This window comes from Liolophura sinensis, chromosome 5 (genome assembly GCF_032854445.1).
Source record: "Liolophura sinensis isolate JHLJ2023 chromosome 5, CUHK_Ljap_v2, whole genome shotgun sequence".
Lineage (NCBI taxonomy): Eukaryota > Metazoa > Mollusca > Polyplacophora > Chitonida > Chitonidae > Liolophura > Liolophura sinensis.
In genome coordinates, this window is record NC_088299.1 from 4,534,482 (window position 1) to 4,558,385 (window position 23,904).

At 42.0% G+C, this 23,904-nt stretch overlaps 1 protein-coding gene across 2 annotated transcripts; it reads left to right on the top strand.

Annotated features, from left to right (window-relative positions):
* The first annotated feature begins 1,465 nt into the window (after positions 1–1,465).
* LOC135465801 (cytochrome P450 27C1-like) lies at positions 1,466–22,322 on the top strand. Of its 2 annotated transcripts, none has more exons than XM_064743149.1 (10): positions 1,466–1,550; positions 7,342–7,682; positions 15,426–15,616; positions 16,077–16,276; positions 17,658–17,858; positions 18,054–18,232; positions 18,715–18,878; positions 19,921–20,153; positions 20,456–20,499; positions 20,732–22,322. In XM_064743149.1, the coding sequence occupies exons 2-10, from the start codon at positions 7,413–7,415 to the stop codon at positions 20,840–20,842; spliced, it is 1,593 nt and encodes a 530-aa protein (XP_064599219.1). In that variant the 5' UTR covers positions 1,466–1,550; positions 7,342–7,412; the 3' UTR covers positions 20,843–22,322. The 2 variants fall into 2 exon arrangements, with proteins under 2 accessions (XP_064599219.1, XP_064599218.1); XM_064743148.1 differs by lacking the exon at positions 1,466–1,550 and adding an exon at positions 2,600–2,746.
* Positions 22,323–23,904: the final 1,582 nt, after the last annotated feature.

The following is a 23,904-nucleotide window of genomic DNA, read 5'->3' on the forward strand; positions in this document are numbered from 1 at the left end:
TATCTAAGGAGAAAAAAGGTGAATTTCTGCAAAACAACCATCTGAAGATGTAGTCATTCCAATGCTGATATGCACCGGTTGGCCTTTGCGGACCTGACCGAAATACCGTCAAGGTAGTTTTGGAGATGTGAGACAAGGCGAATGGGCCATGTGTCTGCATCTGATGCCATAGATCACATGCAAGGCCAAGGCGTATGTGTACTATTGGGGAGGCGACCCTGCAGGGACGGCAGTCGTAAAGACGGCTAATATCGACTGCTTGCCAGGGTAGAGGGCGGGCGCAGGAGACAAGGGAAGATTTGGGGTCAGCAAAATATGCGACCTTCAGTATTTCGAGTACAAGTACAGTGTAAATCCACATGAAGTATATAGGACAACGATAGAGACCCTAGACGGTTTACCTGTAGGGCTATATACAGTCACACGTGGTCGTGGAAGACGGTACATAAGATGAGCACTGCGCCACTATACCGCCGAGCCATCTTCGTTTACCGACTCCAGTCGGTGTGCAGCTTTGTCTGTAGATATAGCAAATACAGGAAATTTAAAATCAATGCTACATATGTGTAGACCAGCGTTCCGCGAGGCACGTGGTAAGGGCTTCGGCTCTGGCAGTAATAGAACGTGATCGACGCGAAAGACTAGAACAAAAAAAAGATGGTGACATGCGTAATGCAAGACGGCCTGAGGAACACATGCAAACGGTTGTAAACAAGGGGGTCAATCGGTGCATTGTCGCCTTCAGCAAATCGCGCTCAGTAACACAGCGAGATTCCTAAATGGTGCGGTTGATGCAGATGCACCCAAAGCACACTAACTAATGTAATTATGTAATGTATTGTTTTGGGTGATTACTTTTGGGAAATGGAATATTTTATTTACACCAGGGTTTGTTTATTCACGAGCGCATAAACTCAAAAAGATTGATAGTGCTTTGGTCATATTCGTTTTAAAGATTCATTATCTGTATCGAACGAATTTAACATATATCACCCCAAATTCACTCTGGCCAAAGCTGAATATACCTACATGGTCACGGAGTGTATATGAGTCGCTTTGTAAACTCAGGTATGCAATGATCACTAACACCATCCGACAGATGTCAGGCCTGTGCAAGGGTGATGGCAGTCAAAGAATACGTACCCCCTTATACATACATATCTCTTTTGTACCACATTGTCATAGCTGTGATATATATCTGTGAGAAACCCGACAAAAAAGCGAACTAAAAAACCCTACCGTTCATAATTCGCTGCTCGATGCTTTAGCGTAGCCGAGGTACAACAATTCACTGTACAATTAACAGAGCGAGCGCTGTACGGTTGTATTTTCTTTTCAACTGGAAAGAGGCCGTAAACAGAGAGAGCAAGGGACAATGCGATTTGCACTAAATGACCCCGACCGCTAGAGATTATAGCGAGCTGCTATAAATATGGGTCTGGGACGGCGAGTGGGGATCAAACATTGTCACATCCTAGACGAGTCAAGACTACCGGGATCATTTTATACCTATAGCTAGCTCACAGCCCTCGGTCTCACGCTGCTTTTCGGTAAGTAATCTTATATATTGTTTCCCCTGGCCTTACTAGTTCTCGCTCAGTCTATATAGAGCCTTATCTGTGTGGAGAGATCGCACCGGTTCAATCTAAATGCGAGATAGATTCGATGTGTCAGGCTTTGGCTCGCGCTCAACATTCCTGTTCGAGATGGGTTAGAAGTGAGAGACGTTTTACTAAAATAGCTACTCTTACTGCAGATAAAAATAGTGATCAATGGCTTTGAATGTTTTTTATAGTGCAGAGGGATTTGTTTAAGATCGCTTTATCTTGTGTTAACAACACTGCACTGAAACACATTCGAAGGGGAAGACTTGCATTGGGACAAGGCTGCAAGTAGAGGTCATGTCTTGATTAGTAATAAAAAAAAAACAATATTAGGGTCAGAAGCTATCTACGAGTGCAAACGGCGTATCGGCGAAGGGCAGTCGTGATTAGCGACACTGTAGAATTTAAAGAGTAAAATTTGTCATCTGTCAGAAGTTGAGCAACTTTAGTTACTGCCTGCCGATGTACATATCGTATACTTCTACAGACGTCAACGTGATGGGCGCTTTTATAGTAGTATTTTAAGCTGTTTTACAGAGTGCTATGTCAGCAATGGTGTACATTGTCAGATGTGTAGAACTGTAAACGAGAGGTTAACTTAACGGTCCCTGGCAAATCCTTCCTGTCCTGCCATGCCCTGCCCAGCACAAACACTTACCTCCACCCTAACTCCCCCCACCCCCACACCCCACCCCAGCTTCCACAAGCAGGCCAGTGGGTTGTACCTCTAGTTAAGTCATGTGGATCATTCGTGCATGTTCCAGTGAAAATAATTTGTTCGCTTGGAGGCAAATGAGGTCGAGCGTTCTCTGGTTGATCGGATGGCCAAATCGCACACTCTAATAGTCTACTGCCGATGATTTGCGCACGCGCCTGGAGTATGTCAGCGGCTCGACTGGTCCTATATATATAACGTTACAGCTCTCAGAAGCCAGTGGCATTTCACTTTCGTTGCATTTCGCTTCGCGTTAAGTCATCGGTTGTCCACTGGCCGTGGAGTTCACAAGTTTGCTATGCTTGGTTATACTGTGGGAATACCCAGTGGATAAGACCTCATGCATTGTTCAGTTGGACATCTATACCACCTGAGACTGAAACCCGGCTTACCTGAAGCTTGATTAATCCAAGCTTCTCTTCAACAGGTAAGCTATGTCTTTTTTAAGTGTCGTTCTAGAATTTCTTCATTGGCTTGACCAACTCTGCCCAGAACGAAATTCAAACGCACTTTTTCATTGCAAGGTTGAAAACCTTCACTACATGCTGATTAAGCAATTCTTAGCAGTGGTCGACACTGGAGGTTAGTGGGAAAATATTTGTGTTTAACTTCGATACAGCTTTTTAACCGTTTGATCAAGTGCGTCCATTGAAGAATACGCGTGCTTCAAACTCGAATTCGCAGCCGCGGCGTTCTATATAGGCATAACTAGAAATCTGTCAATATGTCATTTCTTTTTACCTTTTTTCACATTTCTAATGTGTCTTCAGAAATGATTATCCTTCAATGAGGATACCGTCACGATAGAGGCGTGTTGGCCCCTTCATCACACGAATGCACAGCGACGCACTTATAATAGGTGACAGGGTTACAAGGTGCGTGGTCGCGGGCCATCGGTTCAGCGTAGTGTAGCTATATACTACATATCGCGTCCATGTCAGATAATACTATTAAGAAGCCGCTTTAATAGAGCATGGGCGTGTAAGTATGCCTAACAAGAAAAACCAGCCGAATCTACAATGTGTCTTGAAGAACGGATTAAAACTGGAATATTCCACTCGTTTAATACGAATGCTGTGTTTTTTTTTCTCACGATGTAATCAGCCGATCTAAATCAGACACGAAACATATATTGTATGTCTAATACAGAATTTACTGGGTAAATGTAATTTCTCGATGTCCGGATAGCATGCTCTGGAATAAAGGGAAAAAATGTAAGGAACTGATTGATTAGCGTGAAAACACGAATAATTTATGATCGAATGTATATTATTGTATGAAGAGAGATGCATTCCTATCATCTAAATTTTTGTACAAAATATTTTTGAAGTGTACATATTATCATTTTAATAGATATTAAAAACTAAGCAGATGTTTTTGTAACAATCTATGAAATCAAGTTGATTTCTTCGTAGGCCTATATATGGATGGAGATTGGTCAGTGGTTGCAGGGGGGGGGGGGGGGGCGGTATTGGCTGAAAAACGTGGAGGGCAGTAGCGCGTATCTGACAAGCTTTCGACCGGACAGAAAAGTGAAAGAGCCAGAAGCCGCAGAGAGAAGAGCGCTATCCCGATGTTTAGTACGAAGATAAATATCCAATGATGCTCTAGTGAAGATGTGACGAAGCACATAGCCACACGAACGTACATCATCCATTCCAAATATCATCTTTAAAGGAATGCAAGCTAGCAGGTGCCCTCTGGATTGAATTCAGACGAATCAGGACCGAAGAATGTTGCTCTTCTCGTTAACTAGTTAGCAGACAAAAAATACACACACACACACACACATATATATATATATATATATATATATATATATATATATATATATATATATATATATATATATACCTTTGCGGACTAACATGTAAGTGGTCAGTCAAAGGCGGAAGCCGCTATGTTGTGGCCTTCGCAAAACGAGAGGCACGTGTTATATGGTTGAACATCAGATAGACTAGCCTTATAATTAGATTATATATATATATATATATATATATATATATATATATATATATATATATATATATATAACTGCAAACTTGTTCGCTTCTGTCTGAAGCTGATGGACATAGAGATGTGGATTTTTCAGGTTAAAGACTATGTCTTGTAATCATTCAATCGTATGCTATTTATGCGCTGTTAGAATTGAACGGCGGGTTAAGTGAAATGAGCGACTCCTCACATGCCGTATTGTTTTCGCCCGTCACCCCAGATAAGGTTTGATAGCTGTACATCTGAATGACTTCACAGAGAAAACGAGCACATTTTCTACACCACCACCGCAATCTGCACTCACTGACCCCGATGAGCGGAGCCCAGAAGTATTTCACGTTAAGCACGGCTGGAAGTTATGATGTGACCTGGAATAATGCGACCACGTGTATACTTCCATCACTGCTGGATGTAACACGAGGCAAATAAAAACCGATCTAGGCTAACATGTGGATAGTACAAGCCTATTACGATAACAGAGTTTTTGCCGAGCGCTGCAGATCAGTAGACCTGACAGCTTAGTACAGATACAATGTATAAAGAAAGACACGTTAACCTCGATTCGCTGCTTTGTGCCTTTTATTTCGTTTGCCGTGAATTCAGATTAAGAATGCACAGCGTTAGCTGTCCCACTTTTACAGCCTTTTCGTATTTGTGCACAATCATTTCTTTCAAAGCCTTACTATAATTCAGTTTTACGTAAGCCCTGGTTCATGCCATGGACTAACCTTCTACAAACTAGCTTCTTGCACTAGGAACTATATAGTATATACAAAAACTCAGGTCAGCTTCCAGTGCGAATAAGAAAGAGGACAACTCTTCCCCCTGGGACAGTCCGGGTTACTAAGTTCTAATTCCTCGAATGACTCTGTTTTCTACAATGAGACGGTGCTAAGGCGTCGTATCCTATACAAGCGTTGGCTGGTTAAGGCCTGAGAGTATGTCGGAAGACAATAGAGCTCGGCCCATTCATCCGCCAGGTATGCCGTACGGGTTAGAGTTGAGGCCGCCTCACTGATGAAATTCCCTCCGTGCCGATCAGATATAGTCGACACCATGATATACAACGGGGCGATGCGCCGTGATGATCTCACCCGCCCAAGTCACTATCGGCAAGGCTAAATGGAAAACAAACTGCTCTAGCTGACCAAGTTCGGGCTAGCGATCCCATTTCCTCTTTTCGCGGCGTTTACAACCAGTGCATTCTAAAATTCGTCCTCACCTGCGCAACGCTGCCCTGTGGCTATATCCACAGGGGTGTACGGGTACCGGCAAACGAAACACACCCTCGCACGTTATAGAAGGTCTAAAGCATTTACTGATAAATCAGACTATGTGTTACTGAGTTGATGCTGCACCGGCCTCTATTGTAAGGTCCATCTACCGACTGGAGATACCACTTTATATCGTCACCCTATCTCTTATACACATCATTGTAAAACTACTGCGTTGTCGTGCTTCACAACTGACGGCTCGTTTCGCGACAATTTCTGTATATATGTTTCTACAAGTAGATAATCCATTCTGCACGCGGTTAGAGGTCACCCGAAATCAAAGAAAAGAGCTGATTAGTTACGGCTTTGCAAATTTAATATGTAGGTAAATAAATCGATAATTTGTCATTTTTATCATTTTAAAAACCTCACTGTTTTATTTGAATACGTCAAGTACAATCTGCAAACTTAGCGTTTAAGCTATTTAAGCATTATACGTCTTGGCAATTGAAGTCTTGCCGATGAAGGACCACGCGTCAGCGTTTTGCGGCTGTTGCAAGTTGCAGACTGAAAGTCCAACCAACGAGCCCTCTATCCATGCGATTTACTCAGAGCTTCAAGAACAGCTGATCACGGTTCCAGAAAAAAATCTTTGTTGGCCATAAGGATTTTCTTTAATTTGCTTTACAGAGTAAAACAGGCCCTAAGACCACGGCCTGTCGCACTTCTTTGTTTTCTTTAAAACAATCATGTCTACCTTCTTCCTCGTTTGCACAGGCCTGTTTGCAAAATTAGTTTGTGTAAATCGAAAAATATGCCCCAGTTTTCACCGTGAACCAGAAGCAAACTAAACAAACGGCAAGGCTGCGGTGTCACGTCTCTTGCCAATGTAAAGTCCTTCAAATAGCGTGTCCCTGAGCCAGGCATTCCGTGTGGCCATGTGGCCGGCGATCTGCTCTCCGGCAAACCACCGTACACTAACTCCCGAGGGCTCCGCGCTGTCAACAAGATAACCGGGCGAACCACGTGGTCAATGTGTATAGCCGATAGGCGGAGGGCGGTATGTGGCCGTCAGGCCAGTAATATATTGTTTAAAGGCTGATCCAATCGTAAGAAGGGCTACAGGTAAGACATGTTACCTACTCGTCTTAACCAGTTGTAGTTCCGCCAACCAGGAAGTAAGTAGCCAGCTCTCAAAGCTTCCAAAAGGGGCCGAGGCCCAGTTTCCGGCTTGGGGCCTGTAACCGTACTCAAAGATCACTCCACGCAGCAGACGGTATAGCTGTAGTCTGTTTTAAATGTTGATCAAAAAAAATAACAGGGCAAAAAAAGCGAATTGTGTCAGCGGTCGGGGTGATGTTCCGCACCGCTGGGGGACACCGGTAAAACAACGAATGCATTCATGCTTTTTTTATACTTGAGACGGGTCAAGTGTCAGTCTTTTTGTGGGCTTACCAGTAAGACCACTGGGTGACAGTCAACTCTATCGTTCTATAGTCCCGGGGCTTGGCTAGGTTGTTCTCACACCGTCTGTCAAAGCCTAGACGTGTGCGCATATAAGGATATATGCCTATATGTTTGTGTCCGTCAGGTATATCTAATAGGGATGAGGCGAGTTACCGGTACCGCATCCAATTCTTTGACGGCGTATACAGTACTTCTGCACTGCACTGACCCTATTTAAAGCTATAGCTCAAGCCCCTCTTGGCAGATGAGCATTGGGCGGCAGCGGTGTCGTACCACCGATAAAGACAGTTACATTGTGTTAATGTGACCAAGTTCTAATCATCGACCCCCTCATGTTTTCTTACAGCTGAGGCCCACTCGTGAATCTGAACTATTCTCTACCTGAAGTTCGAGACTTCTTCCGCTCGGATCCTAATCATGGCAGAGCCAGTGGTGCACAAGTTACTTCAGCATGCGAAACGTATTTCAAAGCCGGTTATGCGGCGGACTTTACTCACGGAGGCTGGTGAATCTACGAGTATAGCACTGCCGGAGATGAAACAGTCGGCAGCGAACCGGGGAGAGGTGGCGACCACTCCCGTTCCCCGAAGCCTCCATGATCTGCCCGGCCCGAAAGGGTACCCTATCGTAGGAACAATTCCCGAGTATATCCGAAAGAAAAACTGGGGCCAGTCTCACGAAGTGCAGGTAAGTGTCAATAGTTTTTATGTTTACATGTCTGTAGAACTTAGAACTCCAACATTTGTTATATGTGTTAATCACCACTCGTAGACTAGATTTTTGACAAAGTCAGGGTTCTATCGCTCTTCACGTGAATTCGTTAAGGTTTGATTCGTTAAGGATTAAGCGTACCAAAAAATAACGTTAGTGGATTCTTTTCAAATGAAAACGCAACTCCGGCTAGTTTGTTGACAACTCCTGTTTTTGTTGATAACTAAGTTATCATACCGTGTGTCGATTGTCTTGTACCAACAAGAGTTCGTCTCAAGATGCTGGAATGGGCTGGTTAAGTAGTTCTCATGGTTAACATTATATGATCATACTCCGGGGAGGCGTTTGTTTTTGAAGGACAGCTTGCCATGTCACAACACACGACTGACCTGTACATAGTAAGACAGATTGTATTTATGGTGTCGAGTGGCAGTTCGCGCAGTTCACCTGGAATTTGAACAGTTATATCACAGCCCCAGCTGATGGTTCACAGTTCACGTCACGCTTTAGCCTACTCTTCTGGGTGTGGACGGATTGTCATCTATATCCGTAGATCGGTGAAGTGTTTAGCGATAGGCCCTAAAACTTCGTGGATTAGATATGGATTGCTTTATTACACACTAAACGCCGACACTCGCGCTGTCAAAGACAGTTAAGACACTGAAATAGAGATTTTCGTGTAGAATTTGTAGATATGTATATATACTTTAGAAATACTCGCCATCGAGCGTTTTTGGCCGCTCTAGGTAATGAACATTAACGGTTCCTTTTTAATGCGGGATACCCTTGGATATATTAGACTGTTGATTTAAGTCGTGTGCCAAGTACGGCCGTTAACACAGACAATCTGTGTCCACCGTGGTATGAAGCGTTCTCGATTGAGGCGGCATGGTCCACCTTGAGATGTCAACATATCATATTTATACTGGCCTGGGGTGTTTGCGATCTGGCCAGTTCTAGCACTGGGAATAACCCATACATCCTGGGGAGCCGGCCCGACCCGCTCCCAGTCGGACTCCTCTGATAGTATCGCTGAGCCCAGAAACCCCTCTGCCCTGGGCGAATAAACTAACCTTCTACATACTAACGCCTGTCCCACGGAAAAACTTGGTTTGGCAGTCGGTAATATGATACGTTTGAAAACTGGACCGGATACTGTGCCTTACTAATTCTGGAAGGCTGATTTCTTGACTTTAATAAACTATAGATAGCACGCCTTAGGGTAGAGGAAAAGCCGTTCCTTTAATATCGTGTACAGCGAGGTGAAAAGAGTTTCATAAAGAAACAAGAAGACCACACTGGAATGAACGAATTTAACATGTAACTTAACAGTTTCAAAAACTTTGTTCGTAGTGGAATCGTGAAGGAGATACTTAAAATAGGACATCGGTTTTTCTTCTTTTGCTTAACCATTTCTCTTTATTTTTCTATGGTTTACATGTATACGTAAACGGATGCATATTTAAAAGATTTAAGACCTGTACGGAATGTGACCGGGCTTGCTCCTGACACCAGTGCCTGCACTCCACATGTAGGTCTATGTGTATATCTACAACGCTGTGCCGAAGAAATATGGTAGCAATTAGCGACTTATCTGCCAAGAGTTTTTTTCACCGCTGTCTCAGATTTTTGTGGGAGCACAATGCTAACCAGGTACAAGTTGTAGGCATTGTTTAGTTGAGTCGTTACGGTGTAAAAAGGTGGAGTACCCTCGGGGGTATGCAGGGCTAACACGGGTCACTGGCGAGCACCTTAATATCTTACTGGCCATCGCGTTAGGCGTGCAGACTCCAGAGTCCAACAAACTGACCCGGCAACCCTTGTAAAACCAAACCCAACTCGGCCCCAAGCCACACCTCTCACTCACAGTGTCGTAAGCTTTTATTTGTCTAAGAACTGGTTATGAAGTTCATCACGCCGCCCGAAGGCAGTAAGACAATCGGGCTTGCACTGGGTTGTTGCCAAGTCTGATAAACAGCTGTATGTACAGCTTAGTTTTGTAACTGTATGAACTCAAAAGAAATGATAGAAAAGTTTGGCTTTCCGTATTTTCTGGACATTGTGTGACAAATAGCAATTTGGCGCGTGGTTACTATATGGACAGGGTTGGCAGAAGGACATTTACAGTGAATGATAAGACTTAGTCACTGTAGTCGTCTTAAGAGTTTAGGTTGACAGGATTAGAAGATAATGTAATCGGGTTATTTATCAACAAGCCCTTTCCAAGCTATACAAGAGGATTTATAGAAATTAGCTGATCGGCTTAATGCAATTGGATTGGCGTACGAGCTTGCCAACTGACCCGCTTTTTCCTTTACGGTTGGAATGGGGTACGTGAAGGGGAACCTTGTCCAGTCTTGCACAGGAGGTGACCTAAAGCTCTGGCCGGAATACCCCACCCTGTCATGCACACCACACCGTAGTCTCTCCGGTTCACATATGGCTTCCATAATGGTTTATCAAGTACGTCGCACTTAACAGAAGCGTAGCACCGTAATACCACAAGCGTACATTCTATAGTCACCTTAACACGGTAGGAAAACCACAGCATTTGTTACTAATTTTTTTTTGCACTAGGCGATTTTGCTGTAGTACCAGAAGACCAAAAGCCTTTTTGCACATGAATGGCAGGTCTTGTCAGTGACACAATAGTGCCTTCTCGAGCCTATGGTTGACACAGCGGTAGCATCTGTATAGCCCCTTATCTCTACTACTACGTGTGTATTCTCTAACAATACAAAGACGTATTCAGCCAACCCCGTCTCATTTACCTAAAATGCAATTATACAGGCTCGCCGAAGCCCTCTATCCATGTGTACTCGCCGTAAAGAGGTAATATGCTTTTTGATAAGATGAATGTTGTACTCTAACCAAAGATCATGGAGTGCCAGTGACACCTATTTCTTTCATCTCAGTCATATTTCTTCTTTCCGTCCTAAATTACCAACTGATATTTGCTAGCATCACTCCATTCTGTATGTAAGTCAGTGAGGTAACAAAACAATGGAGAGCGAAAGGACGTGATATTCTGCTGCTTGTTTTTTATGGTTGACATATCCAGTTCGTTCTCCATATGCGGACCCAGAGATAAGCTAATGAAATAAAAAAAATATATCAAACACAGAAGCAAGTATACAAGCTACATTATAACGACCCACTAACGCCTTTGGATGAATTATTGCAGGTTTGTCAAGGGTTTTATTTTCTGGCTGCGAAACTTGACACCCAACTACTGTGTCAAGTGTTCCGATGCCCTGGCTAAATAAAGGTGTCGACAGTTAGAATCGTCACGAACCTTGATTGCGCTATGCCGCCAAATACACCTGATCTAATTTACAATTATTCGGTCGAAATTTCGTTAAGAAAACATCAAACCCCTGTTTTCCTGCTCCAGGAGGGGATACAGTTGTTTAGGGCAAGTCGGTACGGTCATTTGACACAAAATCCTGGGATGATCCTTGGAAGCGACCTTCGAAGCAAATCTATCGTTTTCTTGCCTATCTTCGCGGAAAGGTTTGCCCAGTCTCGCCTGGAATGGACGCAAAGCTTGGCGGCAAATCTTCCATTGACTTTTGTTGGCGCGGCCTTGAACGCCATGGTTAAAGCCGCGCGGATGATTAACGAAGGCAAATACGCTCCCCACGGAATCTAACATGGACGAATTAGGCAGATTTTCTGTATTTGTGTTATTAGCCTGGAAATGCTTAAGACCACTGCAGAGTGGCCACTCTTCGCGGAAGTCCCTTGGTGTCAATTCTACAGATGTTTCAAACTTGAAAAGAGAATATTGTGGCAGCCGACGAGGGGCAGCTTGTGGTTTCTGGATTGGACGCCCCTGCTGAACCCGATGGGCAACTTTCGGAGGAATTCCGTATACATCACAAAACAATGTTCACCCCATTCTTCCTATATATTTCTGGCAAATATCCGCAATCGTGAGCCTTAAAGCATCCTCCTCTGTTAGTTTAGGGATACCAACGAAAGCTGTCTCATATCTGTGTACTTATTGTGCTACATGCAGCGAAATTAATTACCACTTATTTGTAACAGGACAATTTTCGTACGGCCTAGTTTCGGATTTTGCATGTGCTGAGAGGTGTATGAGTAGAAACACGTACAACAAGATACAGTGTTACATGCACACTGTATAGTATCCAAGTGATATTTGAGGGATAGGGAAATTAAGAAGCCGTTCGTTGTGAGCAAGGAAATATATATACAGGTTTATATTTAAAGAATTAAACAGAACTGTATATATTGTAAGGCTAGTTGAACAATATCACCCAACAAATAGTGAGAAGTATATAGGCTTATGAAATTGTGCCATTTTTTTTTTTTTTTTCACGTGAATGAGGGGGCGGCAAATAAACTGTCCTCAAATAAATTCCTGGAAGTTTCTGGAGGAATTATGAGAATTTGCTGTTTAAAGCTGTCCAGTTATTATCAGCTACCCGCAAACAAACCTACCGCGTTCCACAGCGATGACATTCTTCAGGGAGAAAACAAGCCAGTGAATCGGCTGTAGAGGTTATTGTACGACCTCCTCCCACCTCGCGCAGACTTACCCATCAGTTATCCTTTGAGAACCAGCTTTGGATGGCATCGATTGCAGAAGCCATTTGTTCTTTACGGGTTTAACCCAATAATGTCAAGTAGAAGCCAATTGATCTTAATTTTAGATACAAAGATATGCCTAAATATATTGTCACTGATTGTAAACATTAATAACGTTTGCAATTAGGTTTTCCAGTTAAAATAAATAGTCCCAGGAAAGATGGATAAGTGTCCTGGAGGTACATTTTGATAGAAACCATTTTCTCATGGAAGCTCATGAGATTTACCCACCGCCAAACCATAGTGATAACCATATTTGTATATTTCAGTGATGAATTATGATTGTCTAGCTATACTATAACTGCTTGTCTTCCCGATTAAATAAACGATGCGCATTAAAAAGTAAGGCGGCGAAAGATAGACACTGTAACAACATGTAACTCACGAAGCTAAAACTATACAGTGTTCACATAACACCTTCTGCGCGTTATTTGTTCTTTTTGCAAAACGGTTGAATAAGAATATTCAAACGGTTGAATCTAGCATATTTCTATTATATATATATTAAAGCTGCCTCGTCTGCGCCTGAAATCTGACTAAGTTCGCCCCAGCGATATTCAGTATTACCTGCCATAGTCCACGCTGCGGCTTTTGCGGTTTTCCAAGTACGTCACATATGATGCTATAATCCCCAGATTTGTTGAAAACTCTGTCATACATACATCACACGTTCACCACACGCCTTGGATATTTCTCACGACTTCTCAGGTCAGCTCCACCTTTAATGTTACATTATGCAGTCACTAATCCACCGTGATGAACCATTGCCGATTTTTACAATTAATGTGATCGCCATTATGTTAATGAATATTTGTTTAAGTAACTGGTTCAAACTCTTGCGACTGATAGATTTGGAGCATTTGCAATGTGTTGTTTACTGGCCCAGCGGTTCGCGCCGGCTATATACATGCACTATTCAAATGTACTTGGCTTCCAAAAGTTAATCTATGATAAAGTGCAAGTTGAGTGCCGAGGCTAGCTGACTGCCATATCTTCAAGGTTTGACTGACGACTTATTGTGTTGTATGCCCACAGGGGAACACCCCGAAAGGAGTTGTTCGTATTTATTCACACCCGTTCCCAGTCAATTGGCCTTCGTCTTCAGCGAAGTCTCATCCGGCATTGTTAGCACTGTGCTTTGGGGACTCCACCTTCTTGCTTGCCTTAAGCGGGCGTCCGCCGGGGGAAGGGACACGGGTATCACCGTGCAAATCGCGCGCAGGAATACTCTAGGACGAATGAGTTCACGCATACAACATGGAAAAAAAGGGACACTTTCCTTACTGTAAAAATTTAAGTGCGAATAAATTTCTGAAGAAAAGGTCTACGGCAATGGCTTGGCGAATGAGCTAGCTAAGTAAATTTTGACCGGCGAAGCCCAGGGACTGTCAACCCCAACGCTATTGTTCACTTCAAAAGAAGCCCCCAGAAAAAGCCCTGGTTTTACTTACTTCTTCTTTCACACTGGAACATTTTGTGTCGGTCGAGAAAACATAGACTATTGCAATTCACCTGACACAAAGCTTCAGTGAACATGTTATTGCAGTTTGAAAGGTTCGAGTTGCTGGTGTCCCCACTCACAATGCCTCCGTAACCTGATCTCCTGTGTACTATGGTTGAATAACAATACATATGAGTAATGTTTGCGAACAAATCCCAGCCTGCATACAATAAGCAAATGAATATAACAGGGTAATACATGCGAGTCCTTTGTCAATATAGTCTTCTAGGTTTCATTTTATTTTTGCAAACATATATTTCGCTGCCTGATCAAATTCAAATGCATGAGCCAAATCTTTTGTGCGGAGAAAAGGAAAAGGGACTAAACTGAGAAGGGTGTGTGTGTGTGTGAATGTCAAGTAAGTTGGGGTCGCGGGGTACACCAAACCTGGCTACAACTTCCCCAGTGACCCTAATGCAGGGAGTCTGATATCAAATACTGCTCAATTAAACGCGCTATCAGGCAAGCCGCATACTTCGTAACCCTCGGTTTTTCAAACTTTGTGGAGCTGTTTTTATCTGTTGACAGTTGGTGCTAAAATGTGAGAAATAAAAACTCTCGGTTGACTCTAAAAAGGTCAGAGGAACACGCTTCATGTCACCAACTAAATCTATAATGCTTCTCTTGGATGCTTTCTCTCCAACGTCAACATTCCGCACGACTGTTACCCATTGAACCCATTAGTGTACAACGACAAATATTTAATGCTGATAAATTACAATAAATTAAAAAACTAATTTGTAGCAAACTATATAAGAAGTTAAATATGATTTGGTGCCAATGCATTAAGCGAGGAACGACGAACCTTATGCGTTGTACATACTTAAACTGATATGTCGTAGTGAAAATTGTCATGAGATGTTAAAACTTTCAGTACATTTGAGTGGCCATAAATTAAAGCATCATCATCATTGTTTTGAAACCAAACTGGTCGAAGCGGATTATGTCATACTGTATAGTTGTTAGTATACCTCTCGGATGTAACGATGAGAGAGTCCGCCTTAAGATAGCATCGTATTATAGTGTTGGGAGTGGGGGGGATACAGATTCTTTTGTAAACAAACCTCATTTAGTAAGACACACGGGGAGCATACAGCTTGTCTGTTAAGCTTGTATTTATCCATGGCTTCTGTTTCTACACTTGAGGGAAGATTTTTTTCTGACTCCACGTTTGTATGACAGGAATTTGTGAGCAAACGTAGTGCTTGTATCCTACTTTCATGTCATGTCTACCAGGGTTATTTCCATCCTGATTTCTATTTTAAACAAGAGCTTGAATAAACTCTGAAGGTAAACAAAACTGTGTAAGTACAGATAAATTCTATTAACAGGTGATATACATATAACAACCAGTTCTGTTACGAATATGGTGCAATTGATTTTGCACTATATCCTGAACGCTTGCATAAGGCGTAAACATATGTGCCCCTGTGATAGACACAGGCAGAGACTGCTTTCCTTGCATGAGTCGGTGGTTTTTGTTGAGCTTTGTTTTGAACATTGGTCTTGTAATTATTATACTAATGTCTGTTTCGACCCCTAGACTGTGTAATGATATGTTTATAATTTGCAGAAATGTCAGTGAATTTTCTTTGACATTGCAGCGACGTTTTCACCAGAGACATGGAAAGTTGTTCAAAGAGAAGATGGGTCCGGTGACGAATGTGAGTCTGGCAGATCCTTCATTGGCAGAAGATTTGTTACGAGGAGAAGGCAAACACCCATACAGACCCCCTTATGAATCCTGGGTAGAATACAAAGACCTTCGCAGAAACACATCAGGACTTATGACTGCGTAAGCTAAAAACTTTTTATATAGGTAACATTTTATTTATTTATTTATTTATTTATTTATTTATTTATTTCATTGGTGTTTCATTTATACGACGGTGGAAGGCATTATGGTGGAAGGAACACAATACTTTTTTGATCAGCGTCAAAATAACAAATTTGTTTTTTGGTTTGAAATGTCAAATTTAAATCTACATGTCAAGTGTTATGATACATGGTGGACGTAGCGTGTTCCTACACTTATTAAGACGAGTATTTTTGATGAAGATCCAGGCCTGCTTCAGAATGTGTTTTCCAGGATATTAAATCGATTAGTAATTTATACGAGGAAAAGAAAAGAGAGAAGCTTGGGTAATTTACTAGTAGCCTATAAAGTTGAATGAAGAACAAATTTACATTTCCCATACATTGATGGAATAGTGTAATGAGTATTATCTCACACAAATCGCCCTTGCTATCAACAGGCATGCTGAAGAATGGCACAAATACAGACAAATTTTGGGTAAACGGTTGTTGCCACCCCAGCGAGTTCTGGAGTGTGCTGACGAGATGAACGATGTGGTGACATCGATGGTGGATAGGATTCGTTACATGAGGGACACACATGGTCAGGACAACGTCTTGCCGAATCTACCCAACGAAATGTACAACTTTGCACTAGAAGGTATGTGTTCACATAGCCTATTCATTTAATCATATAACACCTGTACAAGTTCGAAATCCTCATATCGCAGGTTAAGGCACAAATATGATCTGACCCCTTATTCACTTCGGCCAGTCCGAAACGAATACTTAAAAGTAGAAATTGTATTGAAATGATTTTTGCCACGACCTTAACGTTTTTGGCGATTAAGCTTAACTGTTAAAGAGGGGGTATTCTGAAAAGATTCTCCATGTAAAGCTTCGTTTCGAGAGAGTCATTGCTAGTGAGACAAACATGACTATTTGCACGTGTTTGATTTCTCTGTTTTCCTTGCTGTCAGGCTAATTTGCTTGCCTTAATTGTTGTCGACACGCCAGAATGGCCCAAATTCTCAAACAGGGGAAGAATTCCCTACTGGCACGCCGTCAAACCAGTAATGGCCTAGCGGACGTAAGAGAAAGCAGACTGATTGTCCTGATGTGGTATTCGCTCGTGGTCTGGTCAGAGTACACTGGTAAACTCAACTGGCGATGATGGGCAAATATGCCGCCAGCGATTCAGCCACGGTTCCTGTATACCATTCCAGTTACCAGCCACAAAAGTAAACCCACAAGACAATCTCTGGCTTTGTATTGCCGGTAATTGTTTGGCATCCCCCCTCACGGTAAACAAGGGCTCTCAGGCAGCAGGTGTTTGTTTGTACAAGACAGTAGTAGCTGAGCTTTCCCCATGGCATCTTCATTCTACACACAAGAGACTTTCTTTTTGTTGGTTCATTAGAAAGTGACATTTTGACTTGTGTTATATGATACTCATGCCAGTCCCTCTCACAGTTAAATCCGCCTCTTTACCCCAACCCATAAGAGAAAAAGAATGCATTCCAGAGAATTCCGGAGAGCAAGTCTTCATGCAGTCATTGAAAAGCCGGCGATAATCCGGGGTCCAGTCTCAAAAACTTGGCCAAATCTAACCCTTAAACTGTTACCATAGCAATATCACGTGCACATCTGACAACTAGCTGTCCTTTATCTGGCAACGTGACATTTTGGTGGAGGTGACCGGAGAGGTGAAATCTGTGTCAATCTTCTGGTAGCCCTCAATTCGCACGTGGACCTTGCTTTCTCATATACACTGTTTGTTCTGCCTATTCTATACCCTGAGACGTGCGTTGTCAAATGGAGAGATATTTTGACAAGTGAGGTTGTGGTCGCAGTAGATGTGCGACAAATGACGTCTGTGTAATCCGATGTGAATTAAAGCAATTTTTCTTGTATATATTGTCGAGATTATGTGACCGACTCGTTCACAAGTTTCGTTTACTCTGTGACTTTCGCTAACTGTGCAAATAACCACTGGAATTTGCCATCTTTCAACGTTTTGCGTATTTTTACTCACTTTTCAGCTGTAGGAGCAATCATTTTTGAAGACAGAATCGGCTGTTTAGAAAAAGACGTCGATCCTAAAGTTCAACAGTTCATCAATGCTACGGGTACAATGTTTGAGACTGGGCAGAAAATGGTAGTTGGTGCTAAATTACATCGAAAATTAAACACAAGTATTTGGAGGCGACATGTCGAAGCCTGGGACACAATCTTAGATGTTGGTAAGTATCATTGTGCATTTCTCTTTAAAATAATAACATTTAACGTAATTTTAATGAAACTTATCTTGTAATACGTTTCCCGTGTCACTCAGTTCATTTTGGACTGAAGTTTTGACGAAAATGATGATAAAAAATGTTTACCTATCTAGGTCAGTTATAATAGTGCTTAACAAATTATTCTTTTCTTCATTTCAGCTCGACAGTTTATTGATAAACGTTTGAATGAGGTTCGTGGTGAACTGAACTCACCCTCTGAGTCGTCGACTCCAAAGAAAGGATTAGGATTTCTCTCATACCTTTTGGCGGGAACAAAGATGAGCATCCCTGAAATTTACTCTAATTCTTCAGAGCTCTTAGCAGCGGGAATTGAAACGGTACGAATAATTTGAGACATTTTATGCATGATCCTCTTGTACGTATTGTAGTTACCGATCGATATGTAGCAATAAATTTTTAAACACCATACCTGTAAGGTTTTAAGATTTGGTAGTGTCAGCAGAATCACAAGAAGCTTATATTAGCGTTTTCTGAGCATTTCACTGAGTGTTAGAGAGCACGCCGTGTGAGTGGGGTCCCAATTCAGGATGATTCTTAAAACTATGAATTGGCAGGCTGGGCCGCCTTTGCTTGGCTACAAGCAAAATGGGGTCGTGGAGTGATAATTAACATAGTGTGACAGGGTTTGGCACGCATTTTCTGTGAAACACAGTTATAAATACATGGCTATTAAAAGTGACGTGCAACTTCAAGCAGGCAAACAAACAAGAAATGTGATGAAAGAAACGAAATCGTGATTTATAATAAATTTGATTATTTAATTTGATGAATAATTCCATGTTGATTCATTGCTCAACAGACTTCAAACTCTCTAGTCTTCGCGTTTTACCTGCTGGCTACGAACCCAGACGCTCAGCAGAAACTTCACGAGGAAGTGAGTCGAGTGTGCCAGGGAGAAATCTGCACGGCGGAACATCTTCATCAGTTCTCTTATATGAAGCAAGTGGTGAAGGAAACTCTTCGGTAAGCTTTTGGCCATTTTAATCGTCGTGCAATCTTGAACCTCTCACATTCTTTTAGTTGAACCGTATAAGTTTGCTCATCATAATGAATAGAATAGATAAGATGATAGTTGAGGCTATACCAAGGTGATGATGATTGTGAGAGTGAAACACAAGAACTTTGCGATACTGACGTCTGTGGTGTGTTGATGCCTTCAACTCGGCTACGTCTGTATGTATGCGAATACCTACTTTGTCTATTCAGATCAACTGGCATGTACGCTGTTTGCTGACTGCTATGGGTTAAGGGTACTCAGTGCAGTCTCCAGCTATAAGGCCCCAGAACAAATGGAATTTGGGTTATGTCTTCCCACATACTTGAAATGTGGAGTGATGCCACACGAAAGGTCATCTCTGTTTGCCTTCGCTATCATATCGCCATATACACATCTATCGAAGGCATACATATACACTGGAGTTCCTCTAAAGCCCGTGTGTGTTTGCCCTGTAATGCAAGCCTGCCACATCTCCACCCTGGGTCCCGTATTCGCCCTATGCCCGCGGCTCCCTTCGAATTATGGGATCCTGACTGATGGTGATGATACTACGATTCCTTAGCAAGAATATTTGTTTGTGCAAGCCAGGGATTTTCAGAGAGACCCTCTGTGTTTGTGATATTAATGATAACCCCTTGAAGACATGAGTGGGTTGCGTACACCCTCTGTCACCTGTTTCACCCCGCCCGGTCCTATCATACCAACGGCGTAATTTCCATAATAACACATTTGCCATTAGGAATAACGCCATCCAATTTATTTAATTTCGTCCCCTCTAAAGTGACTAGCGTGTACATTAGTCAACCTATGGTCAAAGCATGTTAATTTATTATAGAATAGCTTAACTCGTTCACCCCGTTGACCAGATAGATGCATTTATAATAGACTGGAAAAACGTGTTTACCAGGGTGGTCGTGCGGTATTGCCGATGTTGTCTTCATGAATTAAACAAATTTGGCAGATTTCAAGGCGTATAATAACTCCTGAATTTTTTTCTTATGATTGCAGATTGTATCCAGTAATCCCGATCAACGCGAGAGTACTGACGAAAGACTGTATACTGGACAACCACCTTATTCCCAAGGGAACGTGCGTGCTTTTGAACACATATACAATGTCCAGAAACGAGGAGTTCTTTGAAAAACCGGACGAGTTTATACCCGAAAGGTGGTCACGTGAGGAGAAAGAGTTTCATCCATTTTCTTCACTGCCCTTCGGATTCGGATCACGGAGTTGCGTCGGTAAGTGTCTTTTTGCAGATATGCGCACTGTAATATTTATGCGCACTGTAATATTTTCTGCAGAAGATGCATTTTTTAGATGTTCAACCCATTAACTTCATTTTTTTAAGTATAAGAGTGCACACTTCTCTGGTGATTTTCACAACTCGCCACATATTCATAGTGTTGTTTCATTTGTGGAAGTTCTGTTAATGAATCTTGTTAATCGTCATAATGATTATTATTCTTAGCTTTTAGTCAATCTGGTTTTGCGCTCATCATCATTTCCTTTACTAATGGGTTAATTTTTTCTTCTGTAACAGGAAGAAGAATCAGTGAACTGGAGATGTACTTGACGTTAGCACGGGTAAGTGTCACAAAACTTACGGAATAACTTACACTCTAGCTTTGTCTAATTAAAATATAGTGTAGGAAAATTAGGGTAATACGAATAATGAGTAAGAAAACACAATAATTCTCCAATGTTTATGCTTGTTGAAACTAGCGTCCACTTGGAAATCCTCATACATGTATAAGCAAAGACGCTGAATATTTTGTCAGACGGACTTTAATTTGTGGGCCATTTTGTTATTCTTCAGGTGTCCCAGGAATTTGTAATGAAGCCTCACGAGACCTTGGAGCTCAAACCGACTGTGAGGACAGTGCTTACCCCTGGGGATAAACTTAACCTTATGTTTGAGGACCGATGATTGGCTGTCACCTGAGGAACAGGCATCCTCATCCACGACGCCATCTTGTGTAGGAGCTGGACCGAATGTACGCCTACAACCCCCCTAAGTGGGCGAATGCGCTCCTTGCCAGGATACCTACAGTAACCTTATACCTCAAAGGGAACTCTTGACGTTTCATAGTGTGCAAAACCACAGTGTGCTGATAATTACCCCAGTTATCTTTGTACATCTTCTCCCGTCGCACTGTCTCTGTGTATGTTAAATGCCCATGGATTTGACCCAGATAATGACGTCGTACGCAAAAAAAAAACAATTACATAGAACTGAACTCCAGACCTTTTTGTTGGGCTCAGCAAACCTTCAACAAAGTCTGTGTTGTTGTTGTGTACAGTTGTTTGAAAAAGAAGTTGCTATGGTAGGGATCCCGTGTAATTTATGGGGAAACCCCTAACATAGACAAACTGTCATCTGACATCGCTGTGATTGAACTTTTTTCGTCATAACATGTTCGCATATCTATGTCAGCGCATACAAAAAAGACTGTTATTGCCCGGGCTCTATTTGAGAAGAACGTCCCTGACTGGCTTTGGTGTATGTATGTGTATGGTACAAATCAGCAGTGGCGTCACCTGGAATTGAAACACAGACGACTTCTACTCTCTGCACGAGGCGGATTGTGGGAATTTGCACATTGGAAACGACTCGTCTCAGGAAAATACATGTGATATTGAAAACTATGTAGATCACCTTGACTCGGCGATAACCGCGTCGGTGGAATGCATGTATTGACAATGGCACATTGGAGACCCATGACATTGTGTAGCTGGTGGATAGTCTCGGAAACTGGAGAGTGGATTTATAGCTAGCCATCTCGACCCCCCTGGCAGGAGAATTTATTGAATTATGAAGAGACCACGATTCCAGTGAAAGGCAGCAGACTACATCAGTGCTACACGTCATTATGATATTCATCGTCGTTGCATAATCTTGCAAAAATATATGTAGCCTATAATTTATTAAATGTTGTTGTATAACCGACAAGTGTATTGTTCAAACGAGATGAAGAATTTTATGTATAACCGGTGATGTAACTGCTGGATGACAGCTATTTCGCCGGGATTCTCTTTGACTTTTATTGCTCATTTACAACTGCTCTCAGCCCCACATTCAGCCGTACTGACGCAAATCCAGACAGACACCTCAAAATACGCTTTGTAAACCACAGACTGCAGCCACACTCTAGTGACGTCACACTTACACGCACGCGCCCACAGACGCGCACATACACATTCGGCCACATTCAGACATTAAACACCTTTTCATCCCTATTGACAACCTTCCTATGAAGCAAGAGTACATAAGAACTTATATCGAGCTATATATAATGTCCTAAAACAAATCGATATTAAAATAATAAAGAATTTGAAGTTCATTCATCGATGTATACAAAGACAGTATTAGCTCGAATCAACTGTAAACATATCCTCCGTGTTTCCGGATATATATATATATATATATATATATATATATATATATATATATATATATATATATATATATATATATCACAGTGTGCTTACCTCTCATACACTGTGTTATTTGTATATAGTCACAATAAAGTCACGTTTCGTTTTAAACTTTACCTTTTCAACTTTGACTTGTATACTTCTTGTTGTTACCCCGCAAAGTCCGGTTTGGTTATTTAACAATGAATGGCCAAGACAGTTTAACTGTGTCATAACAAGCCATAAGCAGAAAATATGAATGCAGCGTGAGCGTTGTATAAGCTTCGGGCTGTAAACCCCACCTTTCTGAAGGCTGCAAATCTCACCTGTGTGCACGCTGTAACTCTTACCTTAATGAAGCTATATACCTCATCCTTATGACGCCTGCAAATCATCACCATGCATGGAAGAGACCATAAAAATCCTCTTATTTATTTATTTGTATTTATTCATTGATTTAAGTGATGTTCTGTACTCCAGAATATTTCACTTGTACGACGATGCAAAGCATTATTGTAAGAGGAAAGCGGCTAGAGGCATGGGTAATCCCATGACGTCAGGATCCTCCCTTTGGTTGTAGTTGGTGAACATGACATAGCAGAGATGCAGTAAAAGAAGTCTGGGCTGTAAACCTCGCCTTGAGAAATGCGTTTGCATGTTTAAATACATTTCCAGGTAATAATTGAATAAACTTTTACGGTATGTCATATACAATAAAACTATGGCAGAACGAGGCTGGTAAGCTCAACTTGAGAACTGCTCTTCAACTGACCAAGACTGCATACCTTAGCATGAGAAGTGCTGTAAAACTGAATGCAGCTGCAAACTTCATCATGTCATGAGAAGAGCTGTAAAACTTGTCGAGACTGCAAATCTCGTCATGAGAAGTGCTCTTAAACTGATCAAGAGTGCAAGCCACGTCATGAGAAGTGTTGTAAAACTGATCGAGGCTGCAAGCAATGAATCCGAGTCTCGTCATGAAAAGTGCTATAAAACTGGGCTAGAAGTCATGTAAAACTGAATGACGCTGTAAACGTCATCATGAAAAGTGCTATAAAACTGGTTGAGGCTACAAACTTCATTATGTCATGAGAAGTACTGTTAAACTAGTCGAGGTTGAAAATCTCGTCATGAAAAGTGCCTTTAAACTGTTCAAGACTTCAAACCTTAGCTTGAAAAGTGCTGTAGAACTTGTCGAGGCTGCAATCCTCAACATGAGAAGTGCTGTAAGATTGGACGAGGCTGCACACATCTGCGTGAGAAGTGCTGTAAAACTGGTCGGGGAGGCAAATCTTGTCATGAGAAGTGCTATAAAAAAACTTGTCGATGCTGCAAACTTCATCATGTGATGAGAAATGCTATAAAACTTGTCGAGGCTGCAAACTTCATCATGTCATGAGAAGTGCTATAAAACTGGTCGAGGCTGCAAACTTCATCATGTCATGAGAAGTGCTCTTAAACTGATCAAGACTGCAAACCGTACCATGAGAAGTGTTGTAAAACTGATCGAGGCAGCAAGAAATGAACCTGGTTGGCAAATTATAGGCTTATTAGCACAGAAGCATGAAGAAAGCG

What these genes read in the sequence shown, in the direction of transcription:
- LOC135465801 (XM_064743149.1), top strand. Translation starts at nt 7,413, where the DNA reads ATGGCAGAGCCAGTGGTGCACAAGTTACTTCAGCATGCGAAACGTATT. An exon ending in GGACACAATCTTAGATGTTG is followed by an intron (nt 17,859 to 18,053) that starts GTAAGTATCATT and finishes TCTTCATTTCAG; the next exon opens with CTCGACAGTTTATTGATAAA. An exon ending in CGGATCACGGAGTTGCGTCG is followed by an intron (nt 20,154 to 20,455) that starts GTAAGTGTCTTT and finishes CTTCTGTAACAG; the next exon opens with GAAGAAGAATCAGTGAACTG.